General features: G+C 42.0%; 7 protein-coding genes across 7 annotated transcripts; 3 read left to right on the top strand and 4 right to left on the bottom strand.

Moving 5' to 3' along the window:
* Positions 1-9: 9 nt before the first annotated feature.
* IL334_007180 (uncharacterized protein) lies at positions 10-1632 on the bottom strand (the record flags this gene model as incomplete). The annotated part of the gene is made up of 3 exons (XM_062938874.1): positions 10-378; positions 538-1315; positions 1445-1632. 3 exons carry the CDS (start codon positions 1630-1632, stop codon positions 10-12), a joined length of 1335 nt encoding a protein of 444 aa, XP_062794925.1.
* A 448-nt stretch (positions 1633-2080) lies between these two features.
* IL334_007179 (T-complex protein 1, zeta subunit) lies at positions 2081-4793 on the top strand (the record flags this gene model as incomplete). The annotated part of the gene is made up of 11 exons (XM_062938873.1): positions 2081-2155; positions 2248-2290; positions 2357-2415; positions 2481-2516; positions 2585-2770; positions 2880-3226; positions 3362-3622; positions 3752-3915; positions 4005-4398; positions 4614-4673; positions 4766-4793. 11 exons carry the CDS (start codon positions 2081-2083, stop codon positions 4791-4793), a joined length of 1653 nt encoding a protein of 550 aa, XP_062794924.1.
* A 564-nt stretch (positions 4794-5357) lies between these two features.
* IL334_007178 (uncharacterized protein) lies at positions 5358-8600 on the bottom strand (the record flags this gene model as incomplete). Its single annotated transcript, XM_062938872.1, has 11 exons — positions 5358-5467; positions 5534-5600; positions 5662-5862; positions 5922-6053; positions 6111-6260; positions 6326-6454; positions 6522-7265; positions 7324-7907; positions 7985-8054; positions 8114-8257; positions 8454-8600. 11 exons carry the CDS (start codon positions 8598-8600, stop codon positions 5358-5360), a joined length of 2478 nt encoding a protein of 825 aa, XP_062794923.1.
* A 413-nt stretch (positions 8601-9013) lies between these two features.
* On the top strand, positions 9014-11676 carry IL334_007177 (uncharacterized protein; the record flags this gene model as incomplete). The annotated part of the gene is made up of 6 exons (XM_062938871.1): positions 9014-9135; positions 9192-9280; positions 9340-9467; positions 9574-9722; positions 9792-9928; positions 10001-11676. 6 exons carry the CDS (start codon positions 9014-9016, stop codon positions 11674-11676), a joined length of 2301 nt encoding a protein of 766 aa, XP_062794922.1.
* A 651-nt stretch (positions 11677-12327) lies between these two features.
* On the bottom strand, positions 12328-15431 carry IL334_007176 (uncharacterized protein; the record flags this gene model as incomplete). Its single annotated transcript, XM_062938870.1, has 7 exons — positions 12328-12462; positions 12534-12665; positions 12754-12889; positions 12977-14422; positions 14486-15156; positions 15224-15237; positions 15314-15431. 7 exons carry the CDS (start codon positions 15429-15431, stop codon positions 12328-12330), a joined length of 2652 nt encoding a protein of 883 aa, XP_062794921.1.
* A 400-nt stretch (positions 15432-15831) lies between these two features.
* On the top strand, positions 15832-16919 carry IL334_007175 (uncharacterized protein; the record flags this gene model as incomplete). The annotated part of the gene is made up of 5 exons (XM_062938869.1): positions 15832-16014; positions 16165-16240; positions 16368-16547; positions 16657-16757; positions 16845-16919. The coding sequence occupies 5 exons, from the start codon at positions 15832-15834 to the stop codon at positions 16917-16919; spliced, it is 615 nt and encodes a 204-aa protein (XP_062794920.1).
* Positions 16920-17149: 230 nt separating this feature from the next.
* IL334_007174 (uncharacterized protein) lies at positions 17150-17476 on the bottom strand (the record flags this gene model as incomplete). Its single annotated transcript, XM_062938868.1, has 1 exon — positions 17150-17476. The coding sequence occupies one exon, from the start codon at positions 17474-17476 to the stop codon at positions 17150-17152; it is 327 nt and encodes a 108-aa protein (XP_062794919.1).
* Positions 17477-17868: the final 392 nt, after the last annotated feature.

Here is a 17868-nt window from a genome sequence, read left to right as displayed (position 1 = left end):
AACACTTGCTTATTTCCCGACATCCCATTCTCTGGTAGAACCTTGCTTCGAGTAATTATAACCATCCAATATACCACTTGTAGCTTTATTCGATCCACCTTCTTTCTTCAATCCACTATATTTCAATTCATCTTGTCTTTCTCTTTCTTTATCTTTTTGACGCTCTTTCCTTTTCTTCTCTTTCTTCCTTTCCCTCTCATTTTCAGATGAATCTGAATCTGAACCTCTCCTTTTCCTACGCTCTTCTTTGCGGATCCTCCTGTCTTTCTTTTCCAATTTCCTAGACAATGTATCTGGAGAATACGCTCTTTTGGAAGGAAGAACTCCTGGTGGTGGAGCGGGGATCGAATCTGATAATGTTGGTGATTGGTTTCGTCTCTAGCAAAATGCGTCAGCATGGGAACACGTCAAGGGCTCACAATTGGATAAGAGACAGGACTCCAGATGATTTAGTTAAATGTATCGTATGTTTACCGGAACAAGGCAAATATAGCTTCTCCACTTTCTGTCGATCGTAAATGGAAATCAAAAACTCACCTTCTTACCCTTCTCCTTCAAGATAGCCAACATATTATCCCATCCTACATCTTGGATCATCCCTTCTTTAGGTACAGCAGGAAGGTCCAATCTTGGATCGTAGGTTTGACTGAAATATTTGTCCATCTTCGATATGGGTGCTGGAGCGGGCGAGGGCGATCGAGGGGGGGAAGGAGGATTTGACCGATGTTGGGGAGGATGAGCTTTTCGATCTTGGATAATGGGTGAAATGCTTCGACGTTGATTATTATTGATATGACTTTGTTCTGCGTAATTGGTATACTCTTCTTCATCTGGGTAATCGTGTCGAAGACGACGTGCGCTGTGTCCGTTTTCATCGTTCCTATGTCTTATCGTTCGGTCTCTATGCATATCGCTATCTCTATCTCCGTCCCGTTCAGAGCGGTATCTATCGCTCCGCTCATCGTCATATCGATCACCCCTTCTTTCCCTTCTAGAAGTATGTCTATGTCTATCATCAGTATCATCATGATGTCTCCTTGAGCTTCTCTCATTACCGCTGTCTCTCTCCCTCTCTTTTCCTTTAAGTCCACTATTCCTTCCCATGTCTTTCAATGCACCTCCGAATAATCTATTACCGACACCTCTACCTCCTCTCGTGGAAGAAGACGATGATTCTCCTCCTCCTCTTCTATCTTGTCTCGCATCTTGAGCGGCTTGAGCTTGTGATTTCAATAAAGCGGAATTATGTCCATCTACTGTACGTATCACCGAGGCCAAGAATCGTTTATTCGTTTTCGGTAGATTCGTATCTGGTCTACAAATTATTGATGTAATCTCAGCTCCATAACATATACTTTCCGGAAGGGGAGATACAGTCAGAAGATGGGGAGAAGAGCCGAGTGATTATGTGGAAGACCAGAAATACTAAGAGGCAATGACTTACGATCCATTCCTATCTAATGAACTACCTAATAATCCAGTCAAACCAAGTTCACTCCATTTCAATTCTCTTGCTTTAGCTTCTTCGGCTAGTAACTTGGCTACGTGAGCATCTAGATCCGAGTCTGATATAGAGGTCGATATGCCCGCTGCTGCACGGACTAGGTTATTCACCACGCTGTTCAGTGACATGATATCAGTGACGAGATAGACAATTCCAACAGGCCGACTGAAGTCACAGCTAGTCTATATTCCAGATGCTATCATGACAATCTCGTTCCAAACATTTAATGTTGTCGAATGAAGCGAAAGTGACTTTGGGTGGCAATTCAACATACGTTCAACATAACTCATTCGTTTTGGGATAAAATGTGATAAATTCATTACTCTATTTTAAATTCAACCACGTGGATCATGTAATAATCTCATTTTCGAGATTTCAGTGGTTACATCTGTGATACGCGTTCATGTCGAGTTCCAACTTTACGAGTATCAAGAAAGAATTTCCAAGATATTCCAAGTGTGATCATACCTTCCATTCAAGCTCAATCATCTTCTCAATCCAACAGAAGGAAGACCTTGATCCCATTTCCTCACTCACGGAACACAGAAACGTAAAAAAGGAAGGAAAGTAGCGAATATGTCAAGTAGTATCGAGCTCATCAATCCCCGTGCGGAGAGTATAAGGAGGACTCAAGCATTACAAGTGAACACTGTGCGTATCACTTCGAACTCTGCTCTTACAGCTATCGTTCTTCGTCCATCGTCCATAAGAACTAGTAGCTGATACGAATTGGGTATATACAGGCAGGTGCAGTGGGTCTTGCAAATGTAGTCAAATCAAATCTTGGTAAGCTGATCAATTGAGAACGGCTCGTGCGCAATGAACTTTGTGCTTACGAAATACGCCATATAGGTCCCAGAGGTACTATCAAGATGCTTGTCGACGGATCTGGTCAGATCAAAATGACAAAAGTCAGCTAACCGATGTCTCCTCATGTTTGGCGGTATGTTAGCTGACTCTGTTTTACCTGAATTAGGATGGAAAAGTGCTATTATCCGAAATGCAAATTCAAGTAAGTCAGCTGAAAAGTAACCAAGAGCATGTCCTATCAACGCAAGCTGACAGTATGACGGTATATAGAACCCAACAGCAGCGATGATTGCCCGAACAGCCGTTGCTCAAGATGAACAAGTTGGAGATGGAACTACATCAGTCGTTTTACTCGTTGGTGAATTATTGAAACAAGCAGATAGATATATCCAAGAAGGTGTACATCCTCGTGTATTAGGTGAAGGATTTGACATGGCCAAGAAGGAGGCTTTGAAGGTAAGTAGTTCATCTCTCTGCTGCATCATCAACCAATTGTGCAAACCCAATTTACAATATCATGCGCAAGATCGCATCTAGCTGACAAACTTCCATAATGGTAAAATAGTTCCTTGATTCATTCAAACAAACACCTACGTTAGATCGATCAAACCTCATCTCGGTCGCACACACTTCATTAGCCACTAAATTACATTCAAGACTAGCCACTAAATTAGCTTCTGATGTAGTCGACGCTGTGCTGGCTATTCAACCTCCAAAAGAATCAGATGGGTCAAGAGATCCAATCGATCTCCATATGATCGAAGTCATGAAAATGCAACATAAAACAGATACAGATACCACTTTGATTAGAGGTTTGGTAATGGATCATGGTGCAAGACACCCTGATATGCCTAAGAGAGTTGAAAATGCTTATATTTTAAGTATGAACGTTTCGTTGGAATATGAAAAAACGTGAGTGACAATCTCTATTCGCAACTGTCAATATGCTCCGTGTCATTTCAACAAAACTTGTGACATCAATCCCCCTTCAGATACAATCCTTCACGACATGATGATTCTCGGCTAATCTCAATGCAATCTTCTTAGCGAGGTCAACTCCGGTTTCTTCTACTCTTCAGCAGATCAAAGAGAGAAATTAGTAGAATCCGAAAGAAGATTTGTAGATTCAAAATTGAAGAAAATCGTAGAATTCAAAAATGCCGTTTGTGACGTAGCTGTTGGATCAGATGAAAAACCTAAGAATTTCGTACTCATCAATCAAAAAGGTATCGACCCAATGTCATTAGATGTTTTGGCTAAGAATGGTATTTTCGCTTTGAGACGTGCAAAGAGAAGGAACATGGAGAGGTAAGTGTAATCCTTCCTGTACTCAGGGCTCATCTAGCTGTGGCACTTGATTGGGTTCGAACTTTCAGATGGGGTTCAGTGAATATAGCAATTGGTGGCTTTCATGCTAACGCCATTTCACAATGGTAGATTACAATTCGCTTGTGGTGGTATCGCCCAAAATTCGATTGAAGACCTCACTCCCGACGTTCTCGGTTGGGCTGGATTAGTCTATGAACATACCTTAGGAGAAGAGAAGTACACTTTCGTTGAGGACGTCAAAGAACCCAAGAGTGTTACCATGCTTGTCAAAGGTGAGTTTCCTTCGAATTCTGATTTGGCCTCTCCCTTTTGGGTTCACCTCCGTATGCGAAATAATCGCTAATACAATCTCCGTCGTCAGGCCCTAACGCACATACGATGACCCAAATCCAAGATGCCCTTCGAGATGGATTCCGATCAGTTAAGAATGCCATTGAAGACAATTCCTTGATTCCAGGTGCAGGAGCATTTGAAATTGCTTGTTCAGCGCACCTACAAACTGCACTCAAAGCGACTGCAAAAGGAAGAACAAAGTTAGGTGTATTGGCATTCGCGGAAGCCATGTTGGTCATACCTAAAACATTAGCATCAAATGGTGGATTCGATGTACAAGATTCGATCGTCAGTTTACAACAGGAACAAGATGAAACGGATGACCCTGTCGGTCTCGATTTGAAGTCTGGTGAACCTATGAACCCTGTTTTGGAAGGTATTTGGGATAATTATAGAGTCAAAAGACAAATGTTACATGGAGCGTGAGTACTATTTCCCTTTTTTGGGACCAATGAGGATGGTAGTATGGAGCATAGGGCGTGGAAGATAGCTTCTATTGATTGGCAGTGATGTTGATCACGGTGGTGCGAGTCCATTGGGAATGCTCAGCACGCCTCGTTCTCGGATGGTTCACCGAATGCGATGGAAAACACACCAGGTTGAACTCTGTACTAATTCCATTCTTACAATCACTTAGCGCTACTATCGCAGTCAATCTTTTGAACGTAGATGAGGTTCTTAGAGCAGGTAGATCATCGTGAGTACTCATAACCAGCTCACGAGTCGTAGTGTGATCTTCCCAACAATGGAAAGCTGCTAATTGGCTCCGCCCGCTTCACCCACAAATAGATTGAAACCTGAAGGTCCTGGTCCATGATCATCATGAATCAGTACTCATAAATAGTCTGGACGGGTCACATAGGAGTGGTTATCGAAGAAGGTCAAGGTACAAAAGATAGAAAAAATCACCGTATGAAAATGTATGCATCATGATTTGGGATATAAACGAATTGGTCCTGTGATGCGCTTCGCAATACCATAAGATGACTCTGCGTTTTGTTTCGCATGACCTCATGCATTGGTCATTGAATGGATAGAACTGTGTGAGTAACGACTGCTTGACATATGCATGCAACTTTACTACTGAATATGAAGTTCTTATCATTGACTCATATACAACCGTGTGAACCTCTACTGGTATTTACTTGAGAGACTATCGCCGAGAGGTTATCGCCAAAGTACAACTTGTATCATACAAAACATGTTTCGAGTTTCAAGAGTTGAGAGTAATTGGTAATTGTCATTCTCCATCCATGACGACAAAATACCAGAATACATCCGTGAGACTGATTGTCTACTTCTGCTCATTCTCCTATCCTTATCGTTGTTGACTCCACTTGCAATATTGGAATTCCAATATCTAGACCTGAACATTCGAGGCTTATTGCCAGTATAAAGTTTGTATATCCTCTTTGGCGAAAGCTAATCCACACGCTGGACATTTTCTTTGTCTAGACGCTATTCTAGCTTCAAGACATGATTTGCAAAATGCTGTGAATGCTCAATGGTCAATTGACGTGCGTCTCCTTTAGACGGAGCCGGTGGGAGTCAACTTACTGTGCATACATTTGACAATAACCTGCTGTTTGAAGTTCTGTTCACAGCATGAACATCGAAGGAGTTTCTATGAAAACACGATCATTAGCTCAATCAAAAAGTTAATGGTAGAACGACAAAATACTCACCAATAATTTGTCCCTCTCTTCTTTCATTTGCCATTCACCTGCAGACATATCTTTCTCTCTTTCAGCAGTAGAGATAGCTTCTTGACGTTCTTTGAGTTTCTTGATCGTCTTTGAAGAAGTCTCAACTTCATCTTGAAGTTTAGCTCTTTGTTCTTTTTCAGATGTAGCTTCTGATACCCTTTGATGCATGATTTGTTGAGCCTAATCGCAGACGTCAACATGCAATTTACGAGTAGGTGAAAAAGGGAGATATCACGTACCTCAGCTAATGCAGCTTGGGATTGTTGCAATCTCAACTCAAGTTGAGACTTCTCAGCTGTTGTAGATGCTAATTGAGTCTGCAATTCCAATGCAGAATTCTTCAATGAAGTCAAACCTTTTTCGTTGGCAGCCTGTCACGATCCCATGTCAGCTATTTTTTCCAATTGTTTGTAATGTAGTTAACTCACTATTTGAATTTTTAAATTTTGTTCAACTTCCTGAGCCCTTTCAAGCAATTTCAATTGTTTTTCCACTGTCCTCTGAGCGAGCTTCCATTCTGCTTCCACTGCTTCTTTAGCTCGCATAGCCGAGAAATATTTGTTGTCCGCTTTGGCTTTCTAGTAGAGCGATGAAACTCGTTAGCTAATCGTTCTGAAAGATGAAAACAAGTCTTTTAGCTCACTTCAGTGTTTAGACGGGATATCCTCAATTCTCCATCTTTCAATTCGAAGACTTTACTGTGAACCGTCTGATCGAGTGTTTCCCATAATTTGGATAAGCCTTCGACTTCAGTATACAACGCATTGGTAGCCTGTCAAATGAAAAATCAGCTTCCATTGGAATAATCATACGCCAAAGAGCTGAGATAATCCACCCACAATTTCAGCTTCAGATAGTTTCAATTCCAGACCTTTCCTTTCCTTTTCCCTTTCATCCAGTTGTTCAGCCAATTGTCTAACATCTTCACTGGCTTCGGGATTAGGTCCAAGGACTCTTTCATACCTCGCCAAAGCTCTTTTAGCCCCCTCCAATTCGATTCCGATGCGTGATTCCTCCTCAGCCGAAGAAGGATCTGATATTCGTTGAAGTTGAGTGTTCAAAGCAGTTATTTGATCCGTAGCTAAAATGACTTTCTCCTCTAATGACTTGATGTAGTCTGCGTCTATATCACCTTCTTTGATGAATTCAAGGTATTTCTCCGCTCCATGATTTGCGGCAAGTCGACCTTTTAATCTTCCAACTTCTGAATTGAGGAATATTATTCTTTCTTGACGAGTTTTAGACAGATTTTCATATTGTTCAGCATATTTTAATTTATCCGTCTCTTTTGCTTTTCTTTCCATCAATTCAGCATTCATCTCATCTCTTTGACCTCTCAGCCTCGCTAGATCAGTATCCCGCTTAGCGATTTGTGCACGTAAAGCATCTGATTCAGCTTTTGCTTCGGCAAGAACAGCATCTCGGAATTCCTGATTACTATCTCGAAGAACATCGAGTTTCTTCTCGCTGGCTTCGAATCGATTTTGAACGGCAGTTGCTCGATTGATATGGGTTGAGAGTTGATTGAGGTAAACTTGAAAGAAAGGTGATTCTCGAAGTGCTGTTTCAGATGGATGATGTGCCTATCAGAAAGGTATTAGTGTATAAATCACAATCGTGAGGGGAATAGATTGTGCATACCAGTATTTTCAATCGATCTACTTCTTGTTGGAGTTGAGCTTGTTCACTTCTCAACGATTGCAATTGGTTCAATCTAGAATCTGCTAATTGTTCCAGTTCAGCGGTATCTTGTAAAGCACCCGATGCAGATGGACCAGCACCGTTTCCGACAATTGTTGACGGTTTTACGTCTTCTTCGATTTTACCATTGGGGGTCGCGTGACCTGATCCATTAGGTTTACTAGGTCCAGGAGTATTCGTTCTTTGACGTGAAGACTCGTCTTTATATTCTTGAACAATTTTGTCGTATTCCATGCGTTGACGATCTAATGACTTTTGTGCTCTTGATAATTCCCGTTGAGCACTATCCCTTGATTCCGTGAGAGATGATATTTGAGTTTGTAACATTTTAGTATTTGACCGTAACGAAGTTGATTCAGCTTCAAGTTTCAAACATCGGCTTTGTATATCATCCGATGAAGAAGGTCGATGTCCGTTCTTGTGAGCTAAATCTATGAATCGACGAACAAGTTGTTGGGTGTGAGGTAGTCGACTCTGAATGGCTTTTTCTAGTTCGGGTCGGACAGATAGAGGGTCAAGAAGCGCTAAATGAGTAATGATCAGCTCCCTTTGTTTCTGAGAATCAGGCAAAACTGCAGCTGTGTGATGTGTTGATCCTCACGCTCTAAAACTTCTTCCTCCTTCAAACCGACCTCTTGCTTGCCACCCAGATCTCGAATAGCAGCAACGACCTGTCCAAATTGCGAGCTGTCAGCATCTACCTTCCAGTGTCTGGGCAAATTCAGCTCACCTGGTTCCAGCATAATTCAACTGCGTGAAAGCTAGCTTCCAGCACTCGTCGTTGAGCTTCGACCTCGTTGGCTCGTTTTGACTCTCGCTCGGATGCTCGACGATATTCAAGCATTTGACGATATATCGCTTCCTTCCGCTTTGTCTAAAACATGCGAAGATAGGGTTAGCCACTTTACGCGTTACACTTGTTGGTTTTCTCAAATTCGACCAGGCGTATGACTGGTTGGTTGTATTCAGGCTTTGTCATCCAAGAAGATAGCACATATCGTTGTCCTTTCAACGGACTAAGGAGATAACCCATATTTCCCGAAATGTAAAATGAGAGGTCGTTCACTCACTTCAACGACTTTCATCCAGTCTTCCACCCCATCACTTTCCGAATCAGCGATGGGAGGACTCGCGTGACCTAGCACACGCCTTTTGGCAGACGGAGAAGGAGTATCATCAATGGCATTATCGCGAACCCTTTTCAGGTCTGCGTTCATACTTGATCACTTTTTCTTGCGAATGATTTTTCCTTGATTGATCACTGCTTCGTATAAGTAAAGAGGAAGCAGGTCTTCTGTGACCTTTTAAATGACGGAGAGAGGAGGTTACAAGAGAAATGAGAAAGACAGAGAGGTTGAGGATGATAAAGTTGAGAAAGATATTTGTGTTTAACTTGCAGAAGCACCCCCCACCACCATACGATACGCCGTCGGCGTTATTTTCAATGTGGCAGACGTTGAACTGATCCCCTCAATTTACCCCGCACTTTTGTGTTTGTTGACATGCAATAATAAGTCTTAATCAATAACAATACTTTGCTTCAACTTGTATTCAATCTCATCAACGTTGTCTATTGGCACTGCTTTGGTGTTCCGCCTTCTCCATCAAGGTCATCTGTATGCTCAGCAGCATGTCGGCTGGACTGCCGACTCTCGACTCTCTGTCCACCTCGAGCGGATCTGGGAACGCTTCCGTACATAAAATGCCAAGTAGCTCGACAATGAGATCTGATGAAGATGATGAGGACATGGCGTGAGTCAGATGCGCTTACGATCACGAAATCCACTGACATCTCATCCGAGTTTCAGTTTTGACTCTCCTGAAGACGAGATAGCTCATTATAGGGAGAAATGTAGACAATCAATGGATATGCTCACTGAAACAAGAGCTGAACTAGGTGAGCTCGCACGGAGATGATGACAATATTTCGACCAGCTCATGATGTATTGCAATTAGAGGAATTTCAACAATCATCCAAGGAACTTGAAGATGAAATGGAACAAGAACTAGCTTCAAACGAGAAAGTACAAGGAGAGTTAAAGGAGAAAATCAAAAGGCTCGAAATAGAGAAGGAGGAATGGAAGGTAAGTTGAACTTGGAAGTTGAGCTACATTGCGATTTCCGCCTCTCGTTCGAAGTCATCAGATGCAAGAATATATTTTTCTGAGCTGAGGTACCATTCTGTCACAGTCAAAGCAAATCGCTCTACAAAAATTGCATAGCTCCACTACAGCTGCGATGCACAGAGAAATGGATAATTTACGATCGGAAAGAGACAAAACTTTGGTCGCTCTGAGAGATTTGGAAATGGGCAATGATGAGCTGGAAAGGAATGAAAGGTAAGCTGCGTATCGTACAGCCGCTAAGCCTTACTTGACATAATTAACTCATTTTTCGTCTGTTTCCAGGGTGGCAGTCTCTTCTTTACTTGATTTGGAAAGCAAATACAATAGAGCTATAGAAGAGAAAACTCTGCTGGAACAGGAAATAGTGCAAAAACAGGAAATGGAAGAAGAATGCCAAAGGCTAAAAGACGAGATGAGAGGTAAGTCTTCTGTGGCAATCTGACTGTGAGAAAAGGGCATTTGAGCTGACAGACCTCACCTTAAACACTTAGACGCAAATAACGAAATATCCATTCTGAGAGATCAAATTTCACGAATGACATTACCAACTCCGCCTTCATCAATTTCTGAACCTGAACCTATCCCAATATCACCAATTCAAGACGCTTATCGTGAACTTCCTTTGAAAGATGAGATTGATCCTGCCTCTATAGCATTACCGCCACCTGTCCCTACAAAATCACCTGGGATTGGAATATCAGCGACACAATCACCTGCTAGGCGATTACCTAGAAGTACAACTTCTTCATCTATCCCCTTATCCTCGCCTGTCCCTCGGAAGAGATTGATCTCGTCGATTCCACAATCACCTACCATGTCATCTCTATCAAGATCTACCACTTCAAGGAACCTAGCTGGGGTGGCTACTGGACCTCAATCACCTGCTTTAACTCGTTCACGATCAGGTATACCTCAGCCTTCTCCTGCTAGAATAACACAATTATCATCGGTATCTCATCAACAGACTAAATCTAGAGGATTCAAACTCCTGCATGATCTGCAAGCCAGATTGAAAGCCACTGACAACAAATTAGGTGTGGCAAAAGTACCAAGAAGGAATGTGTCGAATCCGTTGAGTTTTGGTGGAAGTAAATCACGTACAGCATCTGCATCTTCAATGAAAGAAGAGAAAGAGAAAGATCAGCCAAAACCGAAACCGAAAATGACCAATCCAAGAGTTACAGCTTTAAATGGAAGTACGAAAAGTGGAGATAATACACCTATGACAAGTTCGAACAGCTCACTGATGTCACCTAATGGATGGGTATTAATCGATGGTGAAGAGGACGGTGATGATAATCAAGATACTCCCACTGCCAATGCGTTCATGAACGCGTCAACTCGAGAGAGGCCAAGGGAAGAACCGTTATCACCGCTAGATGCCACGTTCGGTATCGGTAATAATAGAGCAGTATCAAGTGCAAGTAATCAAACTAGTTCTACCTCTTCTCAACGTTCATTACCTTCCAGACCGGGTATACCAAGTCCTCTAGCAAATATCAATGGGTTAAATAGATCTACATCATCTAAAATCATTGCTAGGCCACCTTCAAGAAGTGCGAGAAGTAATACTACTACAGTTCCTTTTCCTACCACGAATGCGATCAGGACCATGAAAAGAGAAAGTCAAAGTCAACATCAAACGCCTAAGATGAAAACACCACTTTCACCAAATACGACTACGGGTACAAGTAATAATATGAATAGACCGATGTCACCTTCGTATACGCCAACTTCATCAAGACCGATGTCCCCTTCTCTGATGACTTCGTTATCTAGACCAATGTCACCTTCGATGTTACCACAGCTTTCCAGACCATTAAGAGCACCTTCACCCCAGATATCATCAACCCATTCGTCTAGACCTTCATCAAGAACTGATAAACGCTTAGCAATAGGGAATAATGGTAATATGATAGGCAAAGGTCCACCACCGCCTTCGTTCAATAATAGACATCCACCATCATTATCAGCGTCAACGAATCTGAGACGATCGACGAGGAGATCATCTTTAGGCGCAGCAGAAGCTTCTCTACCACCTACAGGAATTCCAGCTCCAAGAGATAGTATTGGAGGAGTCAAGACTCCAGTAAGACCAATGACAATTCACGGCGATACTCCTCCTCCCGTTCCTAGAATTCCAAGCGGTCTAAGGAGAAAACCATGAATGTAGCGAAGCAAGTCTTTTCTGAATTCAGTATAATGGTTATCACTTAACGTCTCTTGAATAACGATTGACGAACGAATAAAGCTTTTGTCATTTTCCCGTATTTGTACGTTGACATGAACGATAAATGCATGGTACATGGGATGGATGAAAGTGATATAATGAAATACACACATACAAATATACAACTCGAAATGGTATTCAACGTGCAATACGAAACTACGAATATATGTATCAACAAACTGGTTGCAAAAAGTCATAGAAGCTGGTTCAAGCGGTCTCGTAAATATGTTTTTCGTCTTGATAGCAGTCCAAAGACAGTATCGCATTTGTGTCTTGACGTTTCTAACGAAACTGACAAGCAAGCGTTTTCTCGATGTGTAGTGTCATAGGCAACCAAGCTAGGAGTACATTGACAGTTACTCTGGATGTTGAGTAGAATCATCACTTTTCGTTGATTTGTGTTTCCTTCTCCATTTTCCATCTTTTTGTCTATAGTCCATAATGAAAAATACGTCAGCCAGAAGATCCTATTTGTCATTCTCATCTCCTTATACTACTGCGGGGCCAACTGGATCAAGGGGTCACAATCGCGTTTCCTCCTAGCGCGGTCCGACAATTATAGACGATAAGACATAGCATCATCAGGACTTACAAGACTTCTCTCCTCAACCTTTCTTCTTTCTCTCTTTGCATCTGATCAGCCTGTTCATTCTGCTCACTGATTTCTTGAGTGGATGGGAATCCAATTTTCCAGAATCCAGGTGGAGTAGGTGGTCTGATCCACTATGTTCCATTACATCCACGTCAGCTCAATGAGCTATGACTCGGAGGGTTGGCAACTGTCAAGCACGTACTGTCTCTCGGTGTCTAGATGTCATATTTTGGTGATCTCTGACAGCTTCACCTTCATCCTTTTCTACTGAAGGTCCATCACGCCATTTCGGAGCTTGATTGTATCTTGGTATCTCACCAACAGCATCGTAGTACTATATACACGATTTCGAAATTAGCTAATCGTGACTTCGAAGTCGAAGGAAGATGATGCCGAATGGAGGCTTAAAACAGGCAACTCACATCTCTACAGCATTCACAATCACCTCCATGCATATTTTTCCTCTCTGACCTTTTTCGTTTCACATCGTGAAAAGCAAAACTAGCACCTTCATTGGCCGAAGGATCAATTTCGAATTCCTCTCGAACTGACGTGTTCCTGTCAAGCAGAACACTGTTCAGCTAATTCCTGTGTATGTACCGAACGACATAGCAGCGTATATGAGGTTGTGAGAGAAGTACTCACACTTCTTCTGGTCGGACATATCTTCCTTTTCCCTTGTACGAAGCATAAAGTTCTCTCTTCTCACTAGCAGGCATTTTTGCCAACTTTTTCAACTTTGTTGCTTTCTCGGCAGGTGTCAATCCTCCTGTCTCCAGATCAGCAATTTTACGTTTCCTCATGGATGTGCCAGTGGGGGTGGAAAGGGTATTCTGAACTGCCATAGAGGCATTGAGCTCCACTGAAGTACCGCTTCGCTGACCAACGAGGGGAGCAGGAGTTCGATGATATTCATTTTGAGGGTAGGCGTGTTTCATTAGCATTTTTCTCAAAGAATCTCCTCCACCAACAGCCGAAGTTTTGCCCAATCGATCCCTGATTAAAGGGGTTTTGGCAGATGTAGGAGTGTAGGTCTCATCAGGTGGAGAAGCGAAATCATCCTCATCATTCAAGTCCAATACCCTGCTCCTGGTAGGCCCAAGTTTGCGTCTATCTTTCGAACTGCTGGCTGGAGTGCCAGAAGTTATGCCTAACCAAGGGGTTACATGAGCAGGTTGAATGAACCTCTTGCTTTGAGCGGGTAAAGGACGAGGTGTGGATAAGCTTGTTTGTGGTTGAGGTACTGCAGGAGCAGCATTATCACCTCTTTCGACGGCTTTTGCATTCCTGGTAGAAGACCTTGTTTGTTGCTGCGAAATTGTGTCAGTTTCAGTTTGACGTCCATCGGTGATTTGAGTTGCAAGTGCTGCTTGAGGTATACTATTCGGTATGTTGCGCGAACTATCGACATTAGACCTGGAATGATTGACCAATTGAGGTAATTGAAACAAATTGATGGCCTTGACAAGTTCTTCACTTGTCATATCAGGGTCTACTCTCCAAACTCCTTCCTCAATTTCTGCAGATTGGTCATGTTCGGCATAAGCCATATATTCTTCTTCATCGCCCATTTTTCGCACGATGTGTTTCTCAGCTTGCTGTGAACGATTGCTTTTTTTTCGACTTTTTGGGACAGATTCACTTTCTTCCACCAATACTAGACCAACCTTAGTCTCATTATGTACTGTTGTTCCTGAACTGAGGACTGAACCTTCTCCTCCAAATTGACTATTTGATAAAGACCGTTCATCTTTCTTTTTCGATTTCCTTTCTTCTTTCTTCTTCTTTCGTTCAATTTGTGAAGCTTGATATCTCTTCATATGATCGATATCTTCTTGATGAATTTTCCTCAAATTATCATATTGGTTCTTCAGTGATTTATGAGTCTTCTGCAAATGTGTATAAGCAGCTTGAAGGTGTGAGTGCTGTCTTGCGACGGAAGATGGGGATGCTGCTTGAGCATGACTTGAAGGAGAAGTGAAAAGTGGTGTAAAAGGTTTACATGATACAGGTTTTGTAGGTGTCATAGGTTGAGTAGAGATTTGCGAGAGTGGTAAATTTGGATTTTGAGGCTGTAAGATGCGGGGAGGACTAAAAAGATAAAAGCAGATCATCAGCTAGTTGACTACGATGTAAGGTGAAGTGCAAGTTTACCTTTTAATACTTTGAGCTGCAATATCATCTTTCATCTTTCTAACCTCCGCCAAAGCAGCTTCTCTTTCTGCTCTTAATCCACCTAATTCCTCTTTCAATTTAACCAATTCCTTCTTTTCTTTTCTCAAAGAATCTTCTAAATCGTCTTTGTCCTTGTTTGCTTTTTCATGTATATCTCTGATTTCCATTTGTACGATATCTATTTGACTTTGCAATTCTCTGATTGTGATATCATTCCGATCTTTGACATCTTTGAGATTCTTTCTCCTAGTGTCAAGATCAGAAATCCTATCTCTTAATCCTGATGAAATAGCTCTTTCTCTTTCTATGTCTTCCTCGCATCTTCTCTTCATGTCGATCGTCTCTTGTTTGACATGTCTCACTTGTTCTTCCAACAACCAATTGCGTCTAGTCAGCTTTCCTATCACATCTCCCTCTTGTAAGAGGTTCTGTGAGGAAGATGAAGATGACGATGTACCATCTTTGTTGTTGGCCAGATAAGCAGTATTTGACAAGAACTCTTTCTCAGTGGCGAGATTCTGTATTTCACAATTGAGTTTGGTGATTTCGTTTGTTCGGGTATTTACATCGTTCTCAAGAGTTTCCTTGCGATCTTTGAGGTTTTTACACTGGTTTCGAAGATTGGTGAATAAAGGGGTCATCTGGTCGATCTATTCACGAGCGTAGACTAACGTCAGCTGAAAGTACCCAAGGTCAGAGCCGTTTATTGAAGCTTACAGCTGATTTCATGTCTATGCACCATCATCCATAGGAGACATTGGCAATTCAGTATATCTGCAGCGATTATAGTGATGGAGAATAGCTCACCGTTGAATTGTGATATCTGTCGCTCTAATTCAACTCCTAAACTTTCATCATTATCGCTTTCTTCCCTCTCACTTCCACGTCTCATCGCCTCTGCGAATGGGTTGACGGATCCCGACATCAGAACTTCCCAAAGTTTGGTTGCGATATCACCACTTCATCGGTTGTTGGAAGGAAAGAGATGAATGGAAGAGTTGAGATTCATGTCAGTTGACTCATCCCACACCGAGGAAAAAGACAACCGCGCCCGAGATTCGACATGACGGTGTGAATAATTACGTAATATATGGTTTAAAGCGTGTAAACAAATCCAAAACGAAGAAATCAACTTTGTCGAAGCTCAAGAGAGGAGAGAGGGGGAAAAGATAAACATTGCGTTGTATCATCATTCCTATCCAACATCATCAGTCCAAAGTGATATGTCAAAAGTCATCATAGCCATCTATCAGGCATCCAAGCTCGGCGAACAATAAAGGACAGACTCAACACCCCGACCCTCGATCATAGTCTCTCCCACTCAAATGGATGAACCATCATTATCTCGACTGATAATCGACCGTGAACCAGAATGGTTGAGAGTAAAAGACAATGTCAGCTCGGCGTTGATGGCGGCCATGGAAACGAGACTCGCCACGATCCCAGGCGGTAAAGATGGAGATGCTTCCAAGGTGATCAGAAAGGAATTGGAAGGTCGACTAGGCAAGGTGAGTTGTTGAGACGCAGACGGACTGAGGTTCAATCTTTGGCCTTCTGGATAGGATTAGTAGAAGAGAAGTGGGACATGAGATCGTTGGAAAACCGCATCGTATAAGGAACTGTGGAAAGTCTGCGATGACTGACTGTTCTTTTCATAGATACGAGAAAGAATGTTCGAAATGAGTAGATATAACTTACAAGTAAATGGACAGAATTATGAAGATTATGTCGAAGGTGAGTATCGAGACATTCTTCGTTGCCAAGTCCACATATGTACACATCCAAGGATGTGCACCCATATATAACCAAGTACTCTTCCGGTTCGCTCTTGTACATCAAATCTAATCTAAATGTGATATAGCAACCGAAGGATTCGATGAAACTCTCGATCGAACGATATGGTCATTACAGACTGAAAGAGTAAGGTGGGAAACTGATATGGCTGAGAAACGTAAAAGGTTGCCGGAAGCTATGTATCGTGTAGAAGAAGACCTAGAGATCAGAAGGGTAGATGCTGAATGGTATCCTGATGAAGAAGAAGGTAAAGAAGGTGAATTATCAATCCCCTTTATCCCAATGAATAGACTCATAAACGGCACGAGATCTCGCTTGCGTGAATAGAAGCTGATACAATACCGATATGAGAGTAGATGAGAAAGATCTGGAGAAGGAAATACCTCCCCCACCAAGACATGAAGAAGTTAAGGAAACTTTCAAAGTTGTCATTGATAATTTAGCGGAAGTTGCAAAAGTAAGTTTTCCTTATTCTTCGTCGATTCGATCCATCACTTTGTCAATAGTTTTAGAGAAGTTACTGATCAATTGACCTTGTTCACAGTCTGCTCCTATACAATTACAACGTGCACAAAGAGCTCAAACTGTTCGAGAGGAAATAGCCAGTCTACCTCCATGAAACATCCAGATCAACTAACATCGAAGGCTGTTTCCAGTCGTTATTTGTATACATCTTGGTGTTTTATTCATCCATCGTTGGCTTGCGTAATTATATACAACATGTTTCGTTCGTCTACAGATATAATGTATCGTTGTTCGTAGTATGTCACAAAACGTATTCTCATCCCTTCTTCTTGGTTGTGGGCCTTCAATGATGAGTCAAACGAAAAGCGTACAACCCAAAACCAACTAAAATTCCTCTCGTTTACTCCTCATCTTCAATTCACCCATTGCATTAACCCCTGTAACCCCATTTAAGCCTTTCAGTTCTTTGACCAAACCGTCTTTCTTATTCAACCATAATTCTTCGCTTCTCTTTACTGGCGATGCGTTATCTTGATGCAAGACCTGAAATATACCTTCTCCCTTCAGTTCACCCACTGGACCTTTGTATTCTAATTCAACACCTTGATAGGCGAGTTTAGGAGGTTCAGATGTCGTGTATGATATCTGAATATATGTTTCTTCGGGGTTGATACTGATGGGTTTGACAGGTGCTTGGTTGGCCGCTGTCATCGTTGCGGTCCAGCAGCAGATTAGAAGGAGAAAAAGGATGAGATTCGGGATGTAAATAGAGATAGAGGTTGATGACCGAATTTTGCTAAATAATGTGATGATCAGCTCGTTATAGTCTGACTATATTGATGGTAGTTCCTTGGTGATTGACAAGATTGGATTGGTCCCGTATCTGCATGAAAGACAGTATCAATCAGGATCATTCGCATGTCAGTCGAATGCTCTTCATCACCATCATCGTTCTTCTCGTCATCATTCATTCATTTGCATACCGGTGGCAACGGGATCAAATCTCCCGTCAAGTCACGTGAAAAGTTTTGAATCTTGCAGCTTCGAACTCTGTACCACAAAAAGTTCGAAAACATAAGAAAAATGCAGTATATCTCTGTCAC

Source organism: Kwoniella shivajii, chromosome 10, assembly GCF_035658355.1.
Source record: "Kwoniella shivajii chromosome 10, complete sequence".
In the NCBI taxonomy this organism is placed as follows: Eukaryota; Fungi; Basidiomycota; class Tremellomycetes; order Tremellales; family Cryptococcaceae; genus Kwoniella; species Kwoniella shivajii.
Note: the sequence above shows the minus strand (reverse complement) of the source record. Positions and strands in the feature narration are given on the sequence as shown.